This window comes from Nothobranchius furzeri, chromosome 1, assembly GCF_043380555.1.
Source record: "Nothobranchius furzeri strain GRZ-AD chromosome 1, NfurGRZ-RIMD1, whole genome shotgun sequence".
Classification (NCBI taxonomy): domain Eukaryota; kingdom Metazoa; phylum Chordata; class Actinopteri; order Cyprinodontiformes; family Nothobranchiidae; genus Nothobranchius; species Nothobranchius furzeri.
The window spans coordinates 69,641,649-69,660,582 of record NC_091741.1 but is presented as its reverse complement, the minus strand read 5'-3'; the positions used below and the strand labels follow the sequence as shown (position 1 = coordinate 69,660,582).

Here is an 18,934-nt window from a genome sequence, read left to right as displayed (position 1 = left end):
CAAAGGTCAACAAGGGGACCTTGTGTTAACCCTCTCTGGCTCAAAATAAGTTTTGATAAAAGGACGAACAACTAAGTCCTTCAGGGGTACTTCTGAGTTAAAAAATGTTCATGAAATACGTTTGTGGAGTAACCAGGTACATAGGTAGGTTTTAACATTGCAAATCTGCAACACCTGCCTCCAGAGGGTTAAATATTTAACACATCGAATTGAATTTGATAATCGGACATGCCTGATATGTTTCAGGTGAACTACTCTCTGTAGATTTCAGATTGTGACATGCGTCCCTCTAAGGCTTTGTTTTATATCACGGTTTAATCAGGATTTTAGAGTCTTTGTTTTCTCTGAGAGGCAAACTGTTGCACAGCCAACCGTAACCACACGATGCTCAGATTTACAGGTAAAACTAGATGTAAAGCCAAACCCAACAAAGGAAAAGCATTTAAACAACATTATGTTCAAATCTGACAAATCTTCCATTTGTCATTTTAATGTGCTGCTTCACTAGTTTTATCTTGAGGCTGTGTGACTAAATGCCATCTATAGACTCCTGAAAACTTGTTAGTTTTTCTCATAACCTTTTATCTGAACGGTCCCAGCTGCTGTAACCACTTCCTGTAATTCCTAATTGTCAAAGTGACATCTTGGGGTTGATTCTCTGTGTAAATCTTAAGAGAAAAGGAAAACATCTCTTGTGATTTGCTGTCAACCGATTTGTGGTGGGCTTTTTTCACCGTAATACAAAAGTGAGCCCTTAATGGACTGACACAGGGTGGAGGCTCCCCATCCATCATGGCCTAACACCCTGACACAGACTCATTACCATCTCACATCATACCAGTGTAAAGCTGGAAGATGTTGTTTGCTAAAGGATTGGAAGGAAATTCAACTCTGCAATTATGCAAATGCATTCCTAAAAAGTAAGTGAAGTTATTTAGAGGAAAGCCTCTTTTGATCTGACTTGGCGGGAGATATAGCCTAATGCTTAAGTTTAGAAGCAGTTTGTTTATTAAAACAGAAAAGAAAGACCTGATGACAGTAAGCTTGGTGGAATAAACTCCAGTAAAGCTTTTGGTTTTCATCACGGTAATAGACAGCTTCTTAATGCCACAAGGTTATTTATAATGTTTTTGCATCTGCAGTAAAATCAGACCCTGGTCTGTTTTCTTCTTTTGGTTTGATTCATTTGTCCAGGTGTCAACACAGTATGGGGTAACAAGTGCACCACCACAGAGACCCACTGGAAGAAGTGGTCTTGGTATGGTTCCAGACCAACTCCAGAGTGGTTTGTATTTAGTGTGTTTGTATTTGTATTTAGGGGTCAACAGTAGCTCAACAGGCTGAGCGGGTTGTCCAGTAATCGGAAGGTTGCAGGTTCGATCCTGACTTCAGACAGATAATGCTGCTGTTATGTCCTTGGGCAAGACACTTAACCCGCCTGGTCGGAGGAACCGGTGGCACCTGTGCTCGGCAGCCTCGCCTCTGTCAGTGCGCCCTAGGGCAGCTGTAGCGACCTCGTAGCTCATCACCATCAGTTTGTGAATATGTGTGTGAATGGATGAATGATACACTGTAGTGTAAAGCGCTTTGGAGTCCGTACTCTCAGAGGTGCTATACAAGTGCGGGTCATTTATCATTTAGTGTGAACATGATCTGAACTCGATCCAATACCACCCTAACACCTTCCATAGCCAGATTTACACTGCATTCTAGAAAATGTCAGCAGCATCCAAGTCGCTTTTCCTGAGATGAAAATGAACTCAGGAATCTTATTTTGTTGTTGTTTCACATGATTTCTAAGTGATATTTGGTTGACTTCATCAGCTCCCATTCATAAAAAAAAACTGCAGAGTTTAAGTTGCTCATAACGGCTCAGGAAGAGGAGGGTAGACCCTTTTATAAACTAGCTTAGGCTCAGAACACAGAACCTTCTTCGTGCACCTGGTAGAGCTAAACTCACTCCAAGGGTCAGAGGTCAGACATCAAACTGAGGTCAGACTGCATCCAGCTGCAGCATATCTAGTCGGCATACAAATTAGTCCTCTAATGGTTTATGACAGTCATTGATCTCTTAACTTTCTACCTTCAGGTCATACCTCACCCAAAAAATACATCGTGTTTTGACGGTGCATCGACTTTATTGTTCATCTGCACTTTTTAAAATAATATATTTACATTTTTACCTGTTTTATAAACTTTATCTTTGTTGATTCAGGTACTTTTCACTGATTTTAACTAGGGGTGGAATGGCGCAAGATAAGGAAAGACAACTTGCTGGGACAAAGGAAAAGAAAAAAGAGAAGCCAAGAGAGAAAGGAGAGATACAACTTAAACATCAAAATTTGCCAAATTTTTCCAAAGCAGGTTCATGAGTCAGGTCAGGCCAGTCAATCTGGCAAAAAAGGGGTACGATAGGAGGGTGTCGTGTCCTTGCAGTTTATCTGGGGATTATGATTTGCAATATGTTTGAGTGCATTCATGTATTTTCAACTGTAGTGGAAGCAGTACTTGATTTGTTTTGTATTTAAGTAAAAAAAACAGGCACATAGGTAAATGTACAGTATACTCAGTAAAAGTGGAAGTATACATGCCTTTATCTCCTCTTGTCTAGATTACTGTAACACACTCTTCACACGTTTTAACAAAAAAAACCTTGACCGCCTTCAGCTGGTCCAGAACTCTGCAGCGAAGCTCCTAACTGGAGCTAACAGAAGAGCACACATCACTCCTATTCTGTCTCCGCACTGGTTACCCATTAACTTTAGAGTTCATTTTAGAATCCTGACTATAACTTTCAATGCTCTACATGGTCAAGCTCCTCCCTATATTACTGAACTGTTAAAGCCTTCTGCTCCAACCCAAGCCCTCAGGTCCTCACACCAGAACCTTCTAGAAGTTCCCAAGACCAGATCTAAAAGTCAAGGTGGTCGCTCCTTCCAGGCTGCTGCACGCCGACTTTGGAATGATCTTCCTTTATTCTCATGTAGCACTGACAGTCTGAACACTAAAAAACAGCTAAAGACCCTTTTATTCAAAGCTGCTTTCAAATTTTATCTTCTTATTTTTAACTCAAATTTGTAATCTTCTTTCATTTATTAAACTTTTTTTTATGTTAATCTATTTCTGTTTAGAGTTCTTTATGTTTTGTTTTGATCTATGTGAAGCACTTTGTGATTCTATGTCTGTGATAAGTGCTAAATAAATATAACTTCATTACCAAGTATCTGACATATATTTGACCAAAGTGAAAGCATTAAAGAAAGGGAAATGGAGTAGGAAATGTAGTTGAGTAGAAAGTACAGCTAATTCGTTTAATTTGTAATGGAGTAAAAGTAAAAAAGTTGGTCTCAAGAAAATTACTTGAAGAAAACACAGATACAGAAAATTTGTACTCAAGAACAGTAACTAAGTACTTGTACTTTGTTACATTCCATTTCTGATCTTCTACTTATTTCAAATCACCAAATTCTCTTTTTATGCGTTCATGTCTGATCCCACTTGATGTAAGATGGGGTTGGGTGTGCTGTATAGATGACTCAGACAGAAAACAGGCTATTACACAAATACCTAAAACTGTCATTTCATTTATGGGCCTTTACATCTGAGTTTCTATTTTCTTTTTTCGGTTCTGAGATTTTTGTTTTTAAAGCACCCACATCGTAAGAAAACACCTTCAGCGATAACTGAGATATTATATTACAGCCAAATCCTCCACTTATTTTTTTGGGATGGGGGCGTAATCGGTAGACAAAAAGCAGGAAAAAGGTTGATGAATGGGATCACAGACAGAACAGGAAGACAAATGCTGCTGTTTGGGTTTCAGTGACAAAAGAAATAAAGAAGAAATCCTCTCTTCCATTTTTAAAACCACTCATGTTCCATCATACATTAGCAATGAAAATTGACTTTTGTACACAAATGGGCATTATGATACCTGCATACCTGAATCCCCCTGCACCCTTCTTCATTATGAAGCCGGCTGTGCTTTCAAAGCCAAACTAGCAGCTATTCAGATCCTTGATTCAACTTGTCAAAGAAGTTGCAGTCATCAAACAGGAAGTAGATGACTAACTTTTCAATGGGTGTAGTACTTTATTTATCATTCTATGTGCAGAGTCACATTTAAGAGCGGTCCACTGGAAATATCTAGATTTATATAGCACATATATACTACTTACATATCTGTACACATTTTATTGTTCAGTTACAATAAAAACCAAATGAGTTTTCTGGTGGAAATAGTTTGTTGTTAGCTGAAGGCTGCTAAATTTGTGTAGTTTTTGACTGGTGTGAAGCCCTGAATAAGGTTTCTTAGGGCTTAAAACATCTTATTTGGTTGAGAACCTGTCTTGGATGCATTAATGTAAATGTTTCTAGTACTTCAAGATGCAATAAGAGAGTACACATCAAAAAAGAAAAAAAGTTCCAGTTGTTTTACTGTGGAATCTCGAAAAAACAGTGTCTTTAATAATTGAAACAACTTTATTGATTAATGTGTTTGGACTCATGGCATTCAGCAGACTCATTATACAATGTTTAACATTCAGCAGTTAAATTAATACGTTTTAAAATGAATGCAAATTCTAAAGTTTCTCTTATGTCTGATGTTGTAACCAATTCTCTTCCTTTCCCTTTTGGCCAGACTGTTGCCTGTTTAGCATATAAGAACAGAGATAGTCACACATGCATGCAGCTACTCAGTGTTTACACAGACTGAACGAGAAACTAATCAAACTTTGTTTTACTTTAGTCAAACTGCCAATTATTTTGTTTTCCAAGACTGCTAGCCTACACATACACATACATCTGTACATGAGATTATGAAGCAGCACAGCAGAGGACCCCAGCATGTATCGACAGCAGACTGGCACTGCTCCAGCAAGGGCCCTTCAACAGAAATGTTATGCTACCTGAAGCTCATGTAAACTGCTTTTTCTATATTTCCACCATAGATAGGCAGTATACATGGGGATGCTTTAAACAGTGTTATTTTGACAGATACAGAGCACATGAAAAGATTTTGAATAAGCATGTTAGCCTGCAAATATTGCTTAATTGTATATATGTGTTATGAATCTCTTGTCTTTGTATACTGTATGAGAGACAAGATAAAATGAATCTGCCTGTGGTAATCTGCCAACTATGCTAAAACATTTGTCAGAACAAGAACAGCCAGGAGCTGAAAGACTTCAGAGAACCTTCCTGTATTGTTTTTAAAACAGTTTGAGTTTGATGCAGATTTCAACACTGCAGAAAGCACTAAGCTATCATGCTCCTGTTGACAGGCAGAGGTTGACGAGGGGTTAAAAAATTGAAAAAGCTGCAGAAACTGTTCCTGTCTACGCTGGGAGTCATGGGGGTGATGCTGAAATGTGAGCTAGCAAGCTGAGGCCAAACATGTGGCTGCAGGTGTTAGCATGTAGCACGTGTGTGTGTGTGTGTGTGTGTGTGTGTGTGTGTGTGTGTGTGTGTGTGTGTGTGTGTGTGTGTGTGTGTGTGTGTGTGTGTGTGTGTGTGTGTGTGTGTGTGTGTGTGTGTGTGTGTGTGTGTGTGTGTGTGTGTGTGTGTGTGTGTGTGGGACCTGCCCTCTCAGCAATATCCTGGAGCTTCTCTCCAGCACTTCTGGATGCTAGCATGAAACTCTTTGTCAGGTTCAGTTGAAGTTTCTTGACAGCAGAGTCCCGGTGCCACATGTCAGACTTCAGTGTCACAAAACGATCTGGCATCGGCCGACACGTTAGAAACTATATTTTCACTCCAACAAAGAAAATCAATTCAGTTTTATTTGGTCAGATTTTAGGTTGCAAACTATTCTGAACATTTATTTTAATATGAACCAGATAACAGCACAAATATGTGCCTTCCTTTGAATGTGCTGTGTGGGATGAGAATAGCTATTTACCGGTGCAGACAGAACAAATGGTCCTGATTTGTGGGACTCATTATGTTTGATACAGAATGCATTAAAGTCAAATAGAATCCATTATATATTTGGTGTCGTTAGTTGGGCTGTAATCCATCCTGATATCCATCACCAGCTTCTGGTTGGTCATTAAAGGATTAAATATTATTTCAACCTTAGGTGAGTAAACAATTGGTTTTGGGGGGGGGGGGGGGGGGGGGGGGGGGCTCTGACATATGGTATTGTCAAAGAACACTCAAAGCTCTGTTTCGTGTCATACGGAGTAAAACATATAAGCTGTTTTCAATTTATCGCAGTATGGCCCCTGTTTAAAATAAAAATGCTGTTTAAATCAACACACACACACACACACACACACACACACACACACACACACACACACACACACACACACACACACACACACACACACACACACATTGAATGTAGTGTCTTTTAAGGAAAATGTTTCATGCCTTCAGCTGCAACATTTTCTGAAAGCATCAATGATTGACTCTGCTTTAATGACAACCGTTCATGTTTAAAACTGTCTCTGGTATTAATTAGCTAAGCTTTCAATTTAACCATGTTGCAATAGGGATCTAATGTTTGTCTTTATATTTAATATAAAACTGAGACATGTTTCTTTAACATCTTCTACCTTCATTAATGCAACACAAAGGTAAACTGATGCACATTTGAATTGGTTGTATTTGCTTCTTTCGGCTGTTAACATTTTTTGCATAGTAAAATAAAGATAGTCCAAAGGCCATTTTAATAAATCACCAAGATAATCACAGCAATAACTCACTATGAAAGAGTGTGTGTGTTTTAGTTTGCTCATCTCTTAAGCAGAGCCAAGGCAGCTTAATTCCTACATTTTAAATTACATGGACTTGTTATGTCCACATAGAGATGCAATGTTTCTGAAGACAAAATCCCCTTTCCCCTTGTAATTAGTGCATTTGCGATTTCTCCATGCATCTTCATGAAAATCCAGTTAATCCATTTCACTGAAAATGAGATCAAGTTGACATTTGATGTTTGAGCAAAGATTACAGTATGACTTTTGCAGTCAGGCACTTTATTTGCTGCAGTAGTGCGACAAAATGCCCTTGAAATGGAGCCTTACTCTGATGGGGTTCTTAGTTTCTTTAAATGTTTTTACAACTCCAACTATCAGCAGCTGCTGTAATATGAATAGGCTTCTCAAACTGAATGGAGATAACATCCAACATACCTGACACCCTCCATTGAAGCCACCAGCGCCAGTCTACCTGGAGACAGAAAACTGTGCTTTAGAACTGTTTTCCAATCCCACATAAACTGTGTGAAAAATAAGGACACTGGTATTCATAAACATCGTTTATCTCCCTTTTCCAAATTTATATAAACACCTAAAAATCTGAGTGGTCAAACAATGCTGTCAAATAATAATGATAATATTTATATTATTACTGGCAAGAAACCAGGAATGTGGGCATATGACAGTTCTTGTCAAAGAAATTTTTATCTTACAACTCATCTTGCTCTGTCTAAATGACTCTCAATTTTGAACTTATGACGTAAAAACAAAAATCATAGTCAGCTGAACTCACAATTACCTTGCATAGTGAAAAAATGATTTATTACAACAGCAACACAGTCTGAAGGTAGGCTGGGGTGTGCATCCACTAACCTGTTAGCTGACATATTTACGTTAAAATGAAGATGATTGTGGTTACATTTTCAATTCAATTCAGTTTATTTACATAGCTCCAATTCACAACAAGAGTCATCTCAAGGCACTTCACAAAGTAAACATTCCAGTACAGTCCAGCTCATTAAGCCAATCAGTAAAAAGTTTCCTATAAAAGGAACCCAGCAGGTTGCATCGAGTAACTGACTAGTGTAAGAGGATCTTGGATCAGTATACGCAGCCATCCACCATGACTCACTGGGGATTAAAAAACAGAGCAGACACACACACAACATATATATCAAGCAGTATTTCTATGGCTACATTGTGATTTCTTAGAAGATGCTCTATTTAGTACAAGATCAATTTTATTGTCTTTATCCTAGTGAATCTATAATTAATTTCACAGGTGAACTAGTAGTAGCACATTCAGTTTCAAAGAGAGCAAAATGTTATTATCAGGAGAAGGAGAACGTTAAGTGGTTAGCAGCAGTGTTCAAGCTGTGGCCCCCACCGTGAGGCTACCACAGCTCAGCAGAACACCATCGTAGCTTCTTCTGGGGAGAAAAACACAGTGAGAACAAAAAGTTAACAGCTGAAATAGCGGGAAATAATGCAAAAAGAGTGTAGTGGTAAAAGAAAGTAGTAGAGTTGAAAGTAGTCAGTGTGTCCTCCAGCAGTCTAAGCCTATAGCAGCATAACTACAGAGATAACTCTGGATAACCTAGCCTTTTTACCATTAAGGATAGGATAGCTTTATATGTCATTGAACCAGTGTTCCGAATTGTAGTTTCAGTACAATTCAAAGATCAGACATACAGCACATAAAGCACGTAGACAGGAAACAGATACATAAAGGTGGGTAACACAAGGGTGGGCAGGGATGAGGGAGAAAAATAAACTAAACATATAAAGTCTTACTAGATTTCCCTCTATATTCTTGTGTGTTCTGCTGTTTTTTCAGTGACAAGTTCAGGGACTATTGTCGCTGATTAGCGTCAAACCAATTATGGCCCTAAAGTGGTCAGATGGAGTATTAGTTGATGAACAAGGGACGATCTATTAACAAAATACCTGACAACAAACTGAAGTCTAAATAAATAAATAAATAACCATTAAATATTTCCAAAATACTGATACTGTAACGGTCTTAGCCATCTACCATTAAATTAAATAAGTAATGCCCTTTTTCAGATTTCATGCCAGACCGTGTCTCTTTTGTAGGACGGTGTGAATACAGCAGTTTGGTGACTCATTCCAGCAGTTAGTGACACAGACAGTCAGCACACAAGATGACCGTTTGCTTTTGGATCAGGGTTGAACCTCCTACATGATATCAACTCACCCACATTCAAATCTCCACTCATACCTCTGCCAAAGTAAAAACTTAGGAGTGATAATTCTGAACAGCATTTATTTCTAGTGTTTGCTCTTCGGAGGAATAATTATGACAGAGGGATATGGCTGCCACCTGCCTGGAATGGCTTGGAGGCACTTTGCTGGTCCTGGAACATCGTGTTGCTTTACCTGTTCTACAGTTTTTTTTTCCTTCAAGGGGCACGTTGGAACTAGTGAGATACACCACACTCCCCTCCTCTACCGTTGTGGTAGTGTGTACTCTGTACACATACTAGTGTGGGTATTAGTTGTGAGTACAAGTGTATTATGTGTTCTTGTGCAGATGCATAAGTTGATACACATGTGTGTAAAAGACTCCATTGTCTTTCCCTTCAATGGCTCTTTTGTTTTTGATTTATAGCACATTGCATTAATCCCTGTTCTGTTCTCTCCTCACAGATGTGGGACTAGACATGGAGGTACTAAAGATGACAATCTCAGGAGCAGCACTCCTGTTATTAGTCACGTTCCTCCTCCATGTGGCTTGGTGTCACAAATCAATGGGAAAAGAAAAATATGAGTCTTCATTAAGCTTCACACACTATCTCTACAATGTTACCATCAATGAAAATTCTGCCCCACGAATGTATGTGGAGACGCCGGTGAAGATGGGCATTCAGCTAACTGATCCGCTGTGGGACATTAGTTATAACATCGTTGCAGGAGATGACGAAGAGTTTTTCCAAGCGGAAGCGCTCTCAGTTGGCGATTTCTGCTTCCTCAGGATTAAAACCCGCAGTAGCAACTCAGCTCTTCTCAACAGGGAGGTCAGAGATAGGTACACTCTCACTTTGGAGGCAAAAGAAAGCACATTTGATCTCCAGGCCAAGACAAAGGTAATTGTTCAGGTGCTTGACACCAACGACTTGAAACCACTGTTCTACCCTGCATCGTACAACGTGAACATTGGAGAGGATACTCCACTCAAGTCAAGTGTGGTCACAGTGAGTGCTACAGATGCTGATATTGGGAGCAATGCTGAGTTTTATTACTCATTTACCAGTAGAGCTCATCCTTTTGCCGTTGACCCTTTCACAGGCACAGTCAGCCTTGTCAAAAAGCTTAATCACACTACGACACAGAAATACGACCTCACCATTTTAGCAGAGGACCGGACCAAAAAAATCTCTGGTGTTCAGAAATTTGGTAATTCTGCTCGTGTTGTAGTAAACATACAAAAGATGTCCAAAGAATCTCCAGTTATTACGCCTCCTCCCAAACCTGTGGTGTCTACAGATGGGAACATAGACATTAATGTCCATGTAGAAGAGGGAATAAAGCCTGTAGAATCCCTTGATATTATTGCTGGGGATTCCCACAACAATTTTGAGATAATTCCCTTAGGTGTGCAGGGCAAAGACTTCCAAGTGATATCTACTAAGAGGATTGTATGGTCTGAAAATCCATTTGGACTTAATCTATCCCTTCAAGCTAAAGATAGATTCAATTCAGTTTCTCCAGTTGCTCAAGTCCACATTCCGGCTAACCTTTACACACCTTTGGTATTTTTAGAGGACACTTACATCGTCACTCTGAGTGAGTTTTCACCCCCTAAATCTCATGTAGTTAAAGTATCTGTGACCTCCTTTTACCATGATGTCACCTTTAGCATCAAAAACAATCCAGACAGTTCCAGTTTCAAAATAAATCCCAAATCTGGGATTATCATAACAACAGAGAAATTTGACTATGAAAGAAAAGATCGGTATGAATTTGATGTTGTTGCTAATCACGGCGATGCCGAGACGCATGTGGTCGTGGAGATAACGGATGAAAATGACAATAGCCCACAGTTCAAACAGACATCCTATCGGGCAACGGTGGATGAAAACACCCCTGTCGGAAGCAGTGTTCTCAAAGTCTTTGCTTTTGATATTGACAAAGGCAAAAATGGCTACGTGACTTATGCCATTGCAAATCCAGACCTTGTACCTTTCATAATAGATCCGTTCACAGGTGTTATCTCAACTTCTGAGCACTTGGACTATGAGATGATGTTACGGCTGTATCACCTGAAGGTTTGGGCCTCGGACAGTGGAAGTCCCTTTAGTCAGGTCAGTGAATGCCCTGTGACGATAAACCTAAACAACCTGAATGATAACGTTCCTCTGTTTGAAAGGGTGGACTGCAACATCACCATACCACCAGATTTACATGTGGGACACACAATAGTTGAGCTGTCAGCCACTGATTTAGATGAGTTGCAGCAGCTGAAATATGTCATAGAGTCAGGAAATGAGCTCCAGGTCTTTGTCGTTGATGCTGGTACCGGAGCTATTGCTCTTAAACAGCCCATTCCTCCACAAGAGGGTTCGTTTACTTTAAGAGTTGTAGCCACAGATGGCAAACATCACTCAGAGGCCTCCGTTGTCAGAATAACTGTAACAAACAAAGGCGATGATGCAACACTAAGCTGCTTCGAAATGGGCATTTCCCAAAAACAGACCGATAAACTTATAGAATCAATGAAGTCAGCTTTAATTAATCAGGAAGAAGAATCATTCTCAGATGTCCACATTACTAACAGACATTCCCCCAAGTTTGTTACGAGCATTCCCAGTTCTATAGATGTTGCTGAAAATCACCCACTACATTCCACTATCCTTCAGTTCAAAGCCACGGACCTTGACTCTGGGTTTAACGGTGAGCTGGTGTTTGCCATATCAAGTGGGAATGAAGATGGCTGTTTCTCCATTGACATTTTTTCTGGCAACCTTTACTTAGTTTGCCCTCTGGACAGGGAGAGTAAAGAGTTCTACATTCTGAACATCACAGTTTACGACTTGGGAACACCACAAACTTCTGCTTGGAAATTTATAGCTGTCAGTGTCATTGATGTGAATGACAACCCACCTGTTTTTGATCAGCCCAGGTACGTGATCCGCATGCCTGAAAACAAGAATAAAGACTCTGTTATTTTTACAGCACGAGCTGTAGATTTGGACTCTGAAGTTAACGGGAACATCCAATACTCCCTGCTGACGTCATCTGACATGTTCAAAATTGATGAGCTGACCGGAGAGGTGATTGTGACAGGTCATTTAGATCGAGAAGCTTCCCCAAAGTGTGACCTTTGGATCAAAGCCAGAGACCAGCCCAAACTTGGTCCTCAGTTATTTTCCACTATCCGCCTAGTGGTAGTTTTGCTGGACATAAATGACAACCCACCCAAGTTTGAACCCAAAGGGTATCACATAAAAGTTCCTGAAGATGTTCCTGTGGGAGCACTGCTTGTCTGGGTGGAGAGCATAGACTTAGACTCAGGAAGTGGTGGTCTTGTCACTTACAACCTTCAGAACACAGAAGGTGGGATCTTTCATCTTGATTCCTCCACTGGAGCTTTGACCCTGGAGCGAGAGCTGGATTTTGAGCGACGGCCAACCTACAACCTCACAATTCGAGCTGTTGACCATGGCCTCCCTCGCTCACTCTCGTCTTCTTGCTATGTGGAGATCGAGGTTCTGGACGTCAATGAGAACCTCCACAAGCCCGTGTTCACAGAGTTTGTGTATGAGACTGGAGTGATGGAGGACGCAGCAGTGGGAACATCTGTGGTAATGCTCACAGCTTCAGACAAAGACCTCGGCAGAGATGGAGTCGTCAGATACCACATCAGTGATGGCTCTGGTGTGGGAGTGTTCTCCATTGATGAAGAAACAGGTAAAAACGTATTTCTTTAGTAGAAAACCTGTAGAACATAGCTAAAACTACCCCCCCCCCCAAAGAGTTTTTACAACAATAAAAAATTGATAATAGAAAATGTTTATTTATTTGTTTATTTGGTTTATTTAGTCAGATTTAAAAATAATGACCAATCAGTGCTTGTTTTAAATATATAATTATCTCTTTCTTAGTTGGGTATATTAATGACAAAAAGAAAGATCTAAGATATTATGACAATTAAACAGTGAATGGCTTTTAGAGAGCTAAAGAAAACAAAACAAATACAGTCACCTAATGTCTGTTGATAATTTTGGACCATTTAGAAAGTTGGCCCATGTGCTGTAACTCATATAAAAGTCTGCATGTTAATGCATTTTCAGGTGTGAATTTAGATGACAGCTCATCAGCCTGTGGATCTCCAGGTTGCTGCTTGCCTTCACGTTGATCATGTGACATGACTGAAATCTTTAGAACAACATCTTAGTGGAGTTTGCTATGAGAATGTTATGAGGCAGCTATTTTAGTGATAAAGTATAAAAAACATGTATGAGCACTAATTCACCCTAAGGTCAAAGGTCAGAATCAGCCAAACCATCAGGAACGCTAAATGCAAACGTCTGGGTATTCAGCTTAAACATGTTACAATGCCATTGTAAATAATGTTTTGCACATGAAGTGTTCCTTCTGCAGCTCGGGCAGCCGGACAACCTAAAGGATTGTTACAGCATAGCATTTCCTCAGGTTTTCTCGCAGCTTCTAAGGCATGTCTGGTTGCACAACCTTATATTTCCTCTTGGGTGGTTGATGCATTTTTCCATCGGTCTAGCAGTTGTGGAGGATACTCCACGACCCGGCAGCATATTGTCTCGCATTCCATTAGCCTGCTGCTGCACTCAGGGCTCCGATAAAATCTGAGCAAATGGAGTTCTCTGTCATGATGGAACTGGGCTGAAATATAACCTCTCCTCCGTGCTGCTGATTTTTGAGTTTCCCCCCAGGGGAACCAAAATTAAACGGCCTCTAAAGGCAAGTCTAAGCTGTAACATTAGTTTTCTTTGTTTACAATTTTTCTCTCCTCTCAAACAGCCTTTGATGGACAAGTGAGAAGTTTTCTGCAGGACAAATTTGTCCCTGAAGTTGCTGAACTAGGAGTAACCATGTTACTCAGAAAGTTTACACACATGCTAGTTTTTAACTAAGTGTGTTATTGTCTCTCCGTGTTTCTCAGGTGTGGTTCGGACCACAGAAGGATTGGATCGAGAGAAAGTGCAGCACTACTGGCTTTCTGTCTACGCCACTGATTTAGGGACTGAGCCTCTGATCTCCTGGACTCATGTCTTTGTGGAGGTCCTGGATGTCAATGACAATCCTCCAGAGCTCTCCCAGCCAGTGTACTTTGCATCTGTTCCAGAGAACGTGAAGAAAGTGAACTCCATTGTTCAGGTTTTGGCCTCAGATAAGGACACGTCATCCGAGGACAAGCTTTCCTTTCAGATGCAGGAAATTCACAAAACATTCTTCGATGTGGATCCCAAAACAGGTAAAGAAACGTTTGTACAGTTGGGAAAAACTGTTTCATTAATACAATTAACTTTCAAAAGGTTTCAATTCAATTCAATTAAAAAATACTTTATTAATCCCAGAGGGAAATTGATTTCACATGAATATAAAGTTACCTTTTCATGAGTGAGGTAAATTGTTGCTATGAAAGATTGTGTGAGTTAAAATAACAGCGTTAAAGTCACCTGGGTGGTCTCGGTTAGCCGTCAAAACCCCAAAATTTTAACAATAAGTCTGTGTCAATAACTGGCCATTTACTGACACTCTGACCTTTACTAAACACTGGAGGCAAACACAAATTCTATGGAGTGGGATTATGGTGATGTTTATGGTGCAGCCAGCAGACTTTTGCCACTGAAGGGAACTCAAGTCTGTGAATCTCGCTAATTGATTAGTTGTTTGTTTTCTTTCTTTTTTTTTGTTAAAAATGTTTATCTATAACTTCACCAACTCACTCAGACCACGACAAACAAACCTTTAAACAACACAGAGAACTGTCTCTTGGATTAAATTGTTTAGTTTTGACTCACAACATATCCTTGTCTTTCAGCTAGTAAGAAAGAAAGAAAGAAAGAAAACAATCCTTTTTATAGCACCTCTCAAGGTAAAAACAAAAACACAAAAACAAATAAAAAAATGTAAGTATAAAAAAGATTTCAATTACTTACTATGATTAAAATAAGATAAAAAATAAAAGTGTGTTTCATTCAGCAAGAAAAACAAACTTTTCTTTAAATGTCCAAGTGTTCATCTTTTAACTGTCTCTGGAAATCTGTTGTTTTTAGCCCCTAACTTTGAATGCTTTAAAACTTGTTTGGTTTAAACAACAACAGGTTTCCACCTATCAGGATTTAGGGTTAGTTTGGACTTGTACTGATCTTTTTAACTTTCTTTGGGGTTCTGGGGAGAATGTCTTTCTCTCAAAATTGGACTGATTCTTCCCAAACAGCATTTTATCTGTAAGTTTCTGTCAGTCCTGTCAGTCTGTCAAACATTTTGGGGAAAATTGTAATAGTAATTAAACAGGACATGTTATGACTTTTTATCTTATCATAGTTATATGGTCGATACAAAACACGTTTATTAGGTTTTTGGCACAAAAACCCTCTCACATAAACAGTCTCAGCAGTTTTATTCTTGATTTTCAGTACCTTCCAGTATGCCTGGCATGCTTTAGGAAAGCAAACTGTAGCTGGGCACACCCATCCCTGCTCAGGCTTTTATAAGCTGAGAAGCTCTGATATCCAAGAGTTGAGCTGCTGCTCCTCCAGCAGAAGCTTTCTGCTTCATGTGAGAGGTGGCTCTATTTGATGTTCCCCCATTTGTGACATCACAAACAGGGCCTTTTTTGAAAGCATTTGTTTTGTACACATCATTCTTAAAACCAAACACTGACAGAAAACAGATGAGTGGAATATTTCATGTTTGGCGTGTTTAGAGTGATAGAGGCAGCATAGACATGGCAGCACAAAAGAAACCAGAATACAAGTTTTGCATATTATGTCCCCTTAAAAATTCTTAGTAATGAAACCTGAAACTGGAGCTTTTCTTGAGTCAATGTAAGTACAGTCAGATATACAGTAGCTGCGGGATTGACCTCAGAGTCATCCAAGTTCTTCTGTGTTTTCATCCACATATTTCACACTTGGATCATATGAAAGAGCACACTGTACTTTTGATTGATTTATATGTTTACCAAACCTCCTCCTATGGCTGTAAAACATCCTGATGACCCCTTGTTTACCATTTCTGCAAAACATATACATATATTCATGTTTCCTCCTTCTTTCCCAAGGCCAGTTTGACATTTTCAGTCAGGACTGTCAGTAAAGACTGACAAGTCTTACTTTTTACTAGAGGGTTTGTTGAAAATGTTCCCCCAATACAAGCCTGAGCAGATCCAGTGGGAGTGTCAGAGTAAGCAAAGTTGAAGACACATCCAGTATGCATGAGAAAACCCTTCAAAAATCACTTTGGAACTTACTGTTGCATGATTTCTAAAGTTGGAGCAGACCTGACAGAAGTGCCTGAACCTTTCAGGTATTTGTGTGTTCGTCACTGACAGTTACAACTTAAATGACCCTGCTAGGACTTTGATGTTCAGCTGCATAAGCACAGCATTAGCTCTGGATCTACACGCCTCCACAAGCCCTGTCCTCCTCCCATTATCTGCTGCGCTGTTTGTCCACACCCTGGGGCCAATAGACCATAGGATTAAAGAAAGACTGGGCCAGTTGTATTCAGAGAGAGAGAGAGAGACGTCACACAAAGAAGCAAGGCAGTAGGTGTTGAAAAAGCTCCAGTGTGTGTGTTTTTATGCAGGTGTATTTGATATTTGGTTATGCACATAGGCACAGGATGTAAGCAGTTTTATCCTCCTGTGTTTCTTTATATCCTCAGTATTCCCTAAAACCAAGTATTTTCTTTATTTTAATGTAAGTACAGGTACACTCTAAGAAATAAAATGTGAAATTTACTTGACCAAGTTGTGTCAACTGTTTCCAACTAAACTTAACTGCTTAAATATACAGAGTAATGTACATTGTTGCATGGTGTTTTGTTAAAAGTAAATGCAAAATGAACATTCATTTTCTTAGAGCGTGTGTCCCAAATATGAAGTGAAGAGCTCATGAAGTTTGATCTTAACCTGCAAAGTGCATTAGCTTCTAACTCTAAGTGTCCCAAATAAGCATCAATTCAGGATCACTGACATTCCACCCAAGAGTGAAGTAGCTTGAGACCATAGTTCTCAGTTAGAAAAATAAGGAAGACTAATTGAAGCATGTTAGTTTCTGGTTCACAAGTGATTATAGGATAGAGTCAGAGATGGATTGATTAACTGGGACATTGTCTGAAGTGATGAAGGTGCTGCTTCAAGAAGATAAAACTCTTAACTTACTTGTCCATCTATTCCACCCTTACAAGAGTAGGTGCTGGAGGCAGCTAAAGGAAGCTTTTTCTGTAGTGTGGCCAAGCAGACTCTGTGAGAAAGCAAAGATCTTGTGATAGTGCTGCTGCTGCTGCACCAGGCTAAACACCAAAGGTGGCAGATCATTTGCTGCTGTGGCCCCCCGGACTCTGGAACGCTCCTCCCTGAGCCTGAGATCAGTGGACTCAGTGGTCTCCTTTAAGGATCAGCTGGAAACTCACTTGTTCAGGCTGACTTTGGTGTAAATTGATCTTCATCCTCTTTTTACTCACAAACTTCTTTTCAAGCTGGAGTTCCAGTCAATTCTTTATATTTTAGGACTCAATTTTTTCTGTCATTCTTAATTTTGAAGGTAAACTTTAGTCATTTTTTGATACATTTGCAGTGGTCTTTAGGAGGAATGAGTGCCTTGTATGTTCTCTGGGGGAAATAAGTATATTATGCACCTGTTAGAGGATGTAGAAAACACAGACATCACATATGTAGATGCCCTGTGGACTGGCGCTGCCTACTGGAGATGTTGTAGTGACTGGCCGCCATCTTGGGTGGGTCTCCATTTGCCCCCAAACATTAATTTCTACTCAGGAAGGTACTTACATAGCTAACAAAATAACATTTTATTGAGCTTTTTCACCAAATCAGACATATGAAATGGCGTGATAATTAGAATTTAAATATAATTAAATTAAATGATTAAAACAATCTCCAGGTCAGGGATGAGGTCCTGCCTCAAGTGGAGCAGTTGAAGTATCTTGGGGTCTTGTTCACGAGTGAGGGAAAGTTGGAATGCAAGATCAATAGGTGGATTGGTGCTGCATCTGCAGTGATGCAGGCATTCTACCGATCTATTGTGGTAAAGAGAGAGCTGAGCCGGAAGGCAAAGCTCTTGTTTTACCGGTCGATCCACGTTCCTACCCTCACCTATGGTCCCAAGCTTTAGGTAGTGACCAAAAGAAAAAGATCACATATACAAGAGGCCCAAATTAGTTTTCTCCATTTGGTGGCCAGTTGAGGTGGCTCGAGCATCTAGTCAGGATGCCTCCTGGACCCCTCCCTGGTGAGGTTTTCCAGGCACATCCAACTGGGAGGAGACCCAAATGGAGACCCAGGACATGCCGGAGGGACCACGGCTCTTAGCTGGCCAGGGAATGCCTTGGAATTTCCCCGGAAGAGCTGGCCCAAGTAGCTGAGGAGAGGGAAGTCTGGGCATCTTGGCTTAGGCTCCTTCCCCCAAGACCCAATTGCAGATAAGCGGCTGACAGATGGATGGATGAAAAAAATGTAAACAAAAAAAAAATCCCAACAGATAAAGAAAAAATTCCCACATGATGCTTTCAATAGTGTGCTGGTTGTTGCAATTATGGGCTGTACAAAAACCGGGCATAGTTGCTCACACTGCATTGACTCCAGATTAGTTTGAAGAGTGAGGGACCCATCCAATATGGTAGAGATGCTGTAATGCACTCCAGCAGCCAATGGGGCGTCTACGTATTCATGTCTATGGGAGAAAGTAGCTTTTGATGACAAAATTTGGACTTTTTTCTCCTGATATTTGGACATTTTTGTAACAGCAAGGCGACTATACCACTGACTCATGAAGGAGTTCTGCCATGGGGTGGATGTGCTAATGCTAACATTTAGCTTCTACTAGTTGGATGCTAAACCAGCAACAGCCTGCATGTTAAACTCCGAGTGACTAATAATTTTCAAAATCAATAAGTAAAAAACTGTTTCTCAGTGAGCCTGCTCTTTAATCTTCATTTTCATAAATTTTTTTAATGTTTTCATGATTTGATCACTTTTA

General features: G+C 40.0%; 1 protein-coding gene across 1 annotated transcript in view; it reads left to right on the top strand.

The window, feature by feature from the left end:
* fat2 (FAT atypical cadherin 2) overlaps positions 1 to 18,934 on the top strand; it is a 118,318-nt gene that overhangs the window by 7,843 nt on the left and 91,541 nt on the right. Inside the window, exons 2-3 of the mRNA XM_015951953.3 lie at positions 9,378 to 12,638; positions 13,870 to 14,181. Coding sequence (XP_015807439.3) covers positions 9,392 to 12,638; positions 13,870 to 14,181 — 3,559 coding nt within the window. The 5' untranslated portion in view covers positions 9,378 to 9,391. The remainder of the gene's footprint in view (positions 1 to 9,377; positions 12,639 to 13,869; positions 14,182 to 18,934) is intronic.